Raw genomic sequence first — 9,722 nt, 5'->3', positions numbered from 1 at the left:
AGTGACCATAAAAAAAAAAAAAAAAAAAAAAAAAAAAAAAAAAAAAATCACACATCATATGCTCACAAACATGCTTTTTAAAATTAATTAATTTATTTTTATTTGAAACCCAAAAATATGTTTAAAGAAACTTCATGCAGCATATTCCATGTTAAATAGAAATGTATTTGTTTTTTAAATCAGTACTACATGACTAGAGAAAACAGACAAAAAAGTGCTTCGGTGTTCCCTTTCGCTATAAAGCTAAATTCGTCACCCATAATGCACTGTGCTCGATCCAACTGTCTGAGAGCAGAGATACAAAAATATGATCTCGAGTTTTCACAAAAGCCCTGGGGGTGTCAAAAAGTCCCCGGGTGATGTGTTTTACATCATCTGCTCTGTTAAAAACAATGTTTTTAAAATGCGGTTTAGCAGTGATGCCATAGAATAACCATTTTGGGTTCCTCAAAGGACCTTTCAGTGAAGGGTTCTTCAAAGAACCATTTTTTTCTTAGTGTGAAGGACCTTTTAATCATCTAAAGAACCTTTTTCCACAACAAAGTTTCCATGGATGCTAAAGGTTCTTCTTGGATATACACATTGTTCATTTCTATCCACTATTGACTAGAGTTGCAAAAAGGTGGAAAATTTCCAGTAAATTTCGGAAACTTTCCAGGATTTTTTGGAATATTCCAGGGATTTTGGAAAGTTTCCGGAAACTTACCGGAAATTTTCCACCCCTTTGCAACCCTACTATTGACACACAATACAAAGCCTGTTAAAGACTGGCAAAGATAGCCATTCATAATGACGCAAAATTAATTTTTGGGTCATTTGAAATTTGAAAATGTAATTTTGCACTGACCTGTAGGTTGTCAAACTTGAGTCCAGGCATGGCCAGCTGCTCTCTGTCTATCTGGACAGGACTGATCTGCTGTGTGGCCACCGATATCAGCACTTTCCTGGTGTCGTCTGAGGGAAGCCAGGCGTCATAGCGCTTATCCAGCTCGCTGGTGATCAGAGCGCTTCCGAAGGGGTCGTCGCCGCTCGGGAACACAGCCTGGAGCTGGCTCATGGGCTCTACGGGACTTACTTGAGGTTTGGTAGCGACGGGGGTGAAGTATGTGCCTGCCGCGGTGGGAGCAGATAAGAGAGGAGACTCTGGAGGGGCGGCTGTCTTGGGCGACGCTGCGTTTGGGTTGCTGATTGATATGAAAGACGTGGACGTTGTGAAAGAATCGAAGAAGTCTGAGGCGGGGTTGACCGTGCTGCTATCCGTGAAGAACTTGCTGAGGCTGGGGCTCGGCTGGCACACTTGAGGGACCAGTTTGTTGGGGGTTTCTGTGTTGCCGATGGTGAAACTTGGAGATTTTACCAGCGTGGGCTGAAAGCCGTCGGGAATCAGGGCTTGTGCTTTGGGTTGCACACCCTGACTGAAGATGGTACACACCGGGACGGCCTCGTCTTTGGGGGGTGTATCCGTATCCATCTCAAGCGCTGTATCCTGAGTTTTGGGAGCCTCTGGTTTTGGGTCGTCCGGTGCAACAGTTTCCCTTTTGTCATCCACCTGCACGATCTTCTCCTCCTCGTTCTCTTCTTTAAATAAAGCCTCAGATGCCTCCTCAGGTTCAGCAGCGCTGGCTGTGCTAACGTCTTCGTTTCTTTCTTCTGTATCTCCGTCAGGTGTTTTGGCCTCCTCCTCTTCATTCTGCTCCAAAAGCGAGTCAATGGGAACCACGTCCTCTTCCTCGCTATTCGGGGAGTCGGAAATCATCACGCTCTCCATCATCTGGTCATTCAGCTTGTCTATCAGGCTCTCAAAGTGACTGCTGTCATCCTGCGGCGAAACAAACGCTTCGGCGTCCAGGTCGATGCTCTCCTCTCGGAAAGAGTCTTCTGTCGGGTCGGTCTGGGACGGGACGGCGGCATCTAGCGTCTCACCTGCTCCATCTATATCCAGAGTAACAGGCCTCTGAGCTGCAGCTTCACTGCTGTCCATGAGTCCAGCCTGGATGTTCCCTGCGATCCCAGTTCAAACAAAACAGAAATCAATGATTTAGGATAAACGAGTAATAAGTAAGCTATAGTTATATAAGCACCCTTGTGAAAAAGAAGGACACTTTAGCATACTTATTGTTCAAGTGTGACCCTGGACCACAAAACCAGTCAGTTTTTTGAAATTGAGATTTATACACCATCTGAAAGCTTTCCATTGATGTATGATTTATTAAGATCGCAACTAGAACTATTTGAAAATCTGAGGGTGCAAAAAAATCTAAATATTGAGAAAATCGCCTTTAAAGTTGTCCAAATGAAGTTCTTAGCAATGCATAATACTAACCAAAAATTAAGTTTTTATATATTTACGGTAGGAAATATACAAAATATCTTCATGGAACATGATTTTTACTTAATATCCTAATGATTTTTGGCATAAAAGAAAAATCGACAATTTTGACCCATGCAATGTATTGTTGGCTATTTCTACACCTGTGCGACTTACGACTGCTTTTATGCTCCAGGGTCACAAATAATCTACATTAAAAAATATACTTTAGGAGACTTAATTGCATGTTAACTGCAATTACATGGAAAAAGTATTATAGTTTAAATTTATATTCAGAGTGCTTTTGAGAGCACAGAGTGCAATTACATTTTTCTATAGTTCACATAATATAAAGGAAACAATCACTTATCGAAATACTATAATACAAATCAGAAGACTAAATAACAAATTGACAAATAACCTTTACGCTTTTCTGAAACAACACAATTTTTACTTTTCTTGTTTTTTTACCCCCTAAACAATAATAAATATGATGATGAATATTAAATGAGCCCCTGCAATCATAATATAAGTAACGTTAATGATAGAAATCCAAACATTCTGAAGGAGAAAATTACAGAAATGTGATAAAAATGCAGTTTATCGATAATACTGATCATATCCTGCATATCTGAAGAGCTCTGCTGCAACTGCATGATGAATTCAGACTAAAACACAACAACGTTGAATTGACATTTCGGAGACCGTCATATTCTTCACAACACTTCCGCACAGAGAATAGAAATATTATAATAAAACTGTAAAAACGAGACTTTACCTTCTGTGTAATGAACGCTAGGATGACAGCAGTGTAAACACACGCATGCGCATAACCCTACGGTGTGCGAAAGCTGTCAAACATCTTCGCTGCGGCGGATGCTGGTATTCTCGAACGAAACTTACGTTCACAAAACCTAAAGCAGTAGATCACACGGAAGAGTGTTACGGTAGTTTCCATGCGCCGTTTACGTAAGTCTTATTTCACTCTCGCGGAACTGCTGTACCTGCTATTAGAATAATAGAGAAACAGGAGAATGTTCTACTCTGAATTAATTGATAAATGAGTTAGTGAATGAATAAAGATGGAGGATGATGCACCTGTTATTTACGGCCTGGAGTTTCAGGTAACGTTACTGTAGCTCTGTTTACCTTTTCAGTTTTTGTACACAACAATCTCACATCGATAAATGAGCTCTTTTACAGTAAACTGGTACCTGTGTGTTCACTGTTGGGATATTTACATGTTAAATATCAGATAAAAACTAAGGATGTATTAAACGTAACAAATGGAGATATATTTTCCGTTTCAAACGTCTGTCACAATGTATAAAATATACATACAGTATGTAATAAGTGTAGAATCAGATGGTAATACCATAGCACTTCAATGTAGCTACTATGATATTCATATTTCATTTGCCATGGCAAAAATAAAATACATTTATTTTTACATTTACCAAAAAAACTACATTTTACAGTGTACTACAATGTACACTGCTACATTTTTGTACTTATATATATATATATATATATATATATATTATAAATGATTTAAATGATCAGTTTATCTAGACAGTGGTTTTGGTACATATATATATATATATATTATAAATGATTTTTATAATCATTCATAAAAAATGATCATTCATAGAAACATTCATAGAAACTGATCATTCATAAAAAATGATCAGTTTATCTAGACAGCGGTTTTGGGCATCAATTCTGAGCTGTCTATAAACAGCAATTTCAGATATCAAGTGAGCTGCTTGATTGTAATGCTTCCTACATAGCAAACATGTATCTAGTAAGCTGCTTACTTAGTCAGCATTTTTGCATGAACTACCATTAGGGCAGCAAACATACTAATGAGCCCACCTTGTAATACCTAAAAATGCAGTCTAAGTCGCAGCTCGCAGGCATCTGGTGTCATATGTGTATAGTATTTTCCAGTATTTTGGCTGTGTATCATTAATGCATGGGCTTTCGTTCTCTCCGCGTGTTTCAGGCGCGTGCTCTGACAGCTCAGACAGCTGAGACAGATGCCATCAGGTTTGTAGTGGGCACACAGTCACTCAAATTTGATAACCAGGTGAGTGGATGGATGCATGGGATTTTTCTAGAATCCTCATATTTGCTATATAATGATGTTATATATTCGCAGGACTCTTTCTAACAGGTTTCTGAATGCGTGTGCTTGAGTCAGTTCACACATAAAACACTAACTAATGTTGATTGATACATCTTGAAATGTTTGCTGTTAGTTCACCAGCTATTGCATCAACTGATGTTAGGCCTAACATATAGGCTACTTGAGAAAACACCTCAGAAATACAACACAACAAAAATCTTTTTATTTGTCATAGTGGGTTAAAAGTAAATCACAGACTTACATGTTGCTTTGTTACATTAGCCCTCATTAGGGTACGGTGGCAGGTTTAGTGCATATGGAGGTGTAATGACTTTCTGATACTGTATCAAGTCTGTCGCTAGTTTATTGTTGTTTATATCAGACTTTGATTTAGTAGCTGAAAAATTCATATGCATTAAAAAAAAAGGCATCGGTAGCAACTACAAATCACTGTTTCCTAAACACTCCTCCCATTTAAATAAGGCTTTTAGACTTTCTTTCATCGTAACTTGCAGAATATTTAGGACGTTTAACCTTTTTAAAAAAACTCAAGGTAACACAATTAATAAGATAAACAAATGTATAATAATTAAGATCAATAATAATTAATAAAATGTAATAAATGAGCTAATAATACAATAAAATAATATATAAAAAATAATATAAAATGATAAATAAAATCAATAACAAGATTAATACAGTAATAAATATAATACATTATACATTAAATGACAAATTTAATCAGATTAATGATATTAATTAATAATAATTAAGATCAATAATAAGTAGTGCTAATAAGATTTAAGATTATAAAATAAATAGGGTGATAATTACAATGAGATAATATATCATAAATACATAAGAAAATAAAATGATTCATAAAAAGATCAGCATTAAGATTAACAATAATAATAAGATCATATATTATTTGCCTCAAAGCATTTATTATACATGACAAAGGGGTACACTGTAAAAAAATCAAAAGCTGAGAAAACTTCAAAGTTTAAGGCAACCAGTTGATTTTGTAGGAATATTTTTGAGTGTTCTCAACTTAATAAATATAATACATTATACATTAAATGACAAATTTAATCAGATTAATGATATTAATTAATAATAATTAAGATCAATAATAAGTAGTGCTAATAAGATTTAAGATTATAAAATAAATAGGGTGATAATTACAATGAGATAATATATCATAAATACATAAGAAAATAAAATGATTCATAAAAAGATCAGCATTAAGATTAACAATAATAATAAGATCATATATTATTTGCCTCAAAGCATTTATTATACATGACAAAGGGGTACACTGTAAAAAAATCAAAAGCTGAGAAAACTTCAAAGTTTAAGGCAACCAGTTGATTTTGTAGGAATATTTTTGAGTGTTCTCAACTTTTTGTTGTATAAACTGAATACAAGAAGTTGAGAAAACTCAAAAATGTCTCGAAGCTGGTTAACTTTTCTTAACTTTAGATTTTTTACAAATAAACAAACAAATAATAAATAATAATCTAGTCACTCATATATTTATAAATCCAAACCTGTTTGATTTTCATCTGTGGAAAGACGTAAAGAAGATACAGTATTTCGATGAATTCAGTGTGCAAAGCCACATTGGACCCCACTGACTTTCATTCTTCAAAATATCTTCTTCTGTGTTCCACAGAATAAAAAAAATAAATCTCTGTTGACTTTGCATGTGCCATTTTGCATATTCCGTAAGGGGTATTTAAACTTACGAGCACAAGTGTATGATCATTTTCTCACTTGGCAGCTTTCAAGAAGTTTTGTTTTTCTTATTTAAAGCATATACAGTTACAACATTTAGCATAGTGAGGAAATGTTACAATTGGGCTTCATAAACCTTCCCTGCAGCAGGTCTGCGTGTGTCATTGCTGTGCTCCTCTGAACCTGAGCCCCTGACCGCTCCTTCACATAACCACTACGGCAAGAGAAGAGGCTCATGTGATCATTCACTCAGCTTCTGTAGAGGCTGATAAATCACGAGCGAGTCTCTTCAAGCCCAGCGCTCGTTACAGAACCTTCCAACGCCTCCAATTATCCTGTCCAGCCATCGGAATTTATTTGTATTGCTTCCCTCCATAAAATTATAACGTTGCCTAATAATTCTCCTTCAATGCAGTCCGACCCAAGGTTAATGGCTTCCTCTCCAACTCTCAGCAGGCTGAGCGCCAGAGATGTTCTCATGTGTGCATGCACTTGCTCTCTCTCACACGTCATACACCTACACAGGTGACGAGCAAGACAGATGCTTTGCAAACAGCTAATTAATATGACATTCATTTGCTAAAATCATGATGTGGGGAATGATTCTTACACCACTGATATTTTATTTCTACCAGTTTACTGATACACAGCAAAATCCCAAATCCAATATAACAATGTTATAACAATACTGGGGGAAAAAAATGGTATAAAAAATGTTTTTCACTCAAAAATTTCACAAACAATTAAAAAGAAATGGGAAGTATGTTGCATTAGATTTTGAAGTAGAAAAACTAAAATAGTATTTTATTGTAAAACACTCCAATAGTCTGTTTTTTTTTTTTAACTGCTACTTTTTTTTATAGTGTGTATAACAATGCAAATGAGACCTTGTCTAATTAAATATGCACTAATATGCATTCATTTAAGCAGAAATCTAAACATTGGATGAAGCCAGTTTCTAATCATCATTTAATTTTGTTGACAATTTTCACAGAAGGGATTTTGGATTTTTCTTTCTATCACTCCATAAATCGGACAGAAAAACACTATTTTTAGAAATAAATATAAATATAAAGTTATGTAAACCTCTGTAAAAACCTTCAGAATATGAAGATGAATAAAACTGCTAGGTTTGGTGCATGCGAGTGCTGCTTGCATAAAGTGGAGATTTCTGACTCATTGTGAGAAATCCTTTAAAGATATGTATTGTAATTGAAATCTACAGATGCAAGTAGATAAAGTGCAATAAAATAAACCCCTAAAAAGCAATGGCTTTGCTTGGAGCGTCTTGTCCTAAAAGATTATTTATCTAAGATCAAGATTAAAAGACCAAATGTATTTCAATTTTGCTTCTCCAAGTGAATTGATCTTGTTTTAAGGCTGTTTAGATGTTTTTAGGCACAGAATGGGATTTTGTGAAGAGCACACAACAACTCCATTATGCACATAATGACAGCACATACAGTAGAATATTACCCACAGTGCGCATGAAGTCCCTCAGTAAAATAATAACTTTCAACTGCGTCTTCAAATGTGCCGTGCTTTGCGTATAACTTTTAGGCATCTAACATAAGTTCAAAAGATGCAGTCGCTTCAAAGTTGAAATAAAAGCTGGGAAATGAGTGTCAGGAGTGTGTGAAGTTAAAAAGCGTTTGAGATTTCATTTACTGTCATATTAAAGCAAATATCTGCGAGTGAAGTCCCAGCTCTTTGAACTGCCGTCAGGACGCTCTGCTTTTTTCTCTTCCGCAGATTCACATCATTGACTTTGATGATGAGAATAATATGATTAATAAGAGCGTTCTCCTGCACGATGCTGGTGAGATATGGCACATCAGCGGCAGTCCTGCAGACAAGGCAGTGCTGACCACCTGCTACAGCAAGAGTGAGTCTGTCTTTCTCTTCCTCTCACTACTGACTAAAAACTACTGGCAGGATTTACTAAATGAGAAGGATCGACCGAAGGTGTGGATGCAGTTATTTTTTGGGGCAGATCTTATTGCTTATGCATTTTTGTAGGAGTTTCACTTTCAGATGCAAAATTTATGAGAGGAGAATATTTAAATGAATCATACAAAGTGATTTAGTAAGGTTTGCAATCTCATGCTAATTTGTTCTGTTTAGTAAATCTGGCCCTTAAAGTAAAAATGAAATGTAAATGGACTGTATTTACTTTCCTAATGCACATTCCTGGTCTCATTATGTACAGTTCAGCAGCATGTTAAGAAAAAATGTGTAATGTTCTGTTTCACTCAGAAAGAATTGCTTTTTTATGCTGTCTGTAAGGATCAATTATTATATATATATATACACACACACACACACACACACACATTTTAGAATAAGGCATTAATATGTGCTTTATAAGTACTAATAAACAACTAATATGCCAGAAAAAATGCATGCTAATAAGTAGTTATATATGTGACCCTGGACCACAAAACCAGTCATAAGAGTCAATAATAAAAAAAAAAAATGGAGATTTATACATCAAGGACAATATTTGGCCGAGATACAACTATTTGAAAATCTGGAATTTTTGAGGGTGCAAAAAAAATCTAAATATTGAGAAAATCACCTTAAAGTTGTCCAAATGAATTTCTTAGCAATGCATATTACTAATCAAAAATGAAGTTTTGATATATTTACGGTAGGAAATTTACAAAATATCTTTATGGAACATGATCTTTACTTAATATCCTTTACTTAATATCTACTGCTACTCACAAATCAGGCAACCAACTGGACCTTATTTACTCACGACACTGCTCCACTGATCATGTGCTGGTTACTCCACTGCACACCTCGGATCACTTCCCCCTCACTCTTAACCTCAACATGGTTCCTGAGACAACACATACCCCTCCACGTGTCATCTTTCGACGTAACCTACGCTCTCTCTCACCCTCCCGGCTATCTGCTATGGTTTCATCTTCGCTTCCTTCCCCTAAACTGGTAGCATCTTTTGATGCTAACAGTGCTACTGATACTTTCTGCTCCACTCTTACATCTTGTTTAGACAGTGTCTGTCTGCCCCTTGTATTCCAGGCCAGCCCGTACCACCCCTTCTGCCCCTTGGTTATCTGATGTTCTCCGCGAACATCGTTCTAAGCTCAGAGCTGCTGAAAGGGTGTGGCGCAAATCCAAAAATCCTACTGACCTTAATGTATATCAGTCACTCCTCTCTTCCTTCTCTGCTAATGTATCCACTGCTAAAAGGACATACTACCATAACAAAATTATCAATTCGTCTAACTCTCGCATGCTCTTTAAAACATTTTTCTCGCTCCTTTGTCCTCCTCCTCCCCCTCCTGCATCAACTCTAATAGCTGATGACTTTGCCGTGTTTTTCATTAATAAAATTAAAAACATTAGTGCACAATTTTCCACACCACAATCTGTCAAGCACATCTTACCAGCAAACATACACTCATTCACATCCTTCTCTTCACTCTCTGAGGCAGAAGTCTCCAAACTCATCCTTTCTAATCATCCATCAACTACAGTCCGGTTTCCCTTCTTCCTTTCATGTGCATAAACACTTGAACG

The 9,722-nt window shown here is 36.2% G+C and overlaps 2 protein-coding genes across 2 annotated transcripts in view; one reads left to right on the top strand and one right to left on the bottom strand.

Moving 5' to 3' along the window:
- LOC107684236 (trafficking protein particle complex subunit 12-like) overlaps window positions 1–3,170 on the bottom strand; it is a 24,570-nt gene extending 21,400 nt beyond the window's left edge. The window contains exons 1-2 of the mRNA XM_016480449.1: window positions 3,087–3,170; window positions 848–2,001 (exon numbers count right to left, since the gene is read on the bottom strand). Of these exons, the coding sequence (XP_016335935.1) occupies window positions 848–1,981 (1,134 nt within the window). The 5' untranslated portion in view covers window positions 1,982–2,001; window positions 3,087–3,170. The remainder of the gene's footprint in view (window positions 1–847; window positions 2,002–3,086) is intronic.
- Window positions 3,171–3,297: 127 nt separating this feature from the next.
- The window catches only part of eipr1 (EARP complex and GARP complex interacting protein 1), a 40,689-nt gene continuing 34,264 nt past the window's right edge, over window positions 3,298–9,722 (top strand). Inside the window, exons 1-3 of the mRNA XM_016480448.1 lie at window positions 3,298–3,432; window positions 4,314–4,397; window positions 7,926–8,058. Coding sequence (XP_016335934.1) covers window positions 3,391–3,432; window positions 4,314–4,397; window positions 7,926–8,058 — 259 coding nt within the window. The 5' untranslated portion in view covers window positions 3,298–3,390. The remainder of the gene's footprint in view (window positions 3,433–4,313; window positions 4,398–7,925; window positions 8,059–9,722) is intronic.

This window comes from Sinocyclocheilus anshuiensis, unplaced genomic scaffold (assembly GCF_001515605.1).
Source record: "Sinocyclocheilus anshuiensis isolate Anshui unplaced genomic scaffold, SAMN03320099.WGS_v1.1 scaffold161, whole genome shotgun sequence".
Lineage (NCBI taxonomy): Eukaryota > Metazoa > Chordata > Actinopteri > Cypriniformes > Cyprinidae > Sinocyclocheilus > Sinocyclocheilus anshuiensis.
The sequence above is the reverse complement of the archived record's forward strand: the minus strand, read 5'-3'. Positions and strand labels throughout refer to the sequence as shown.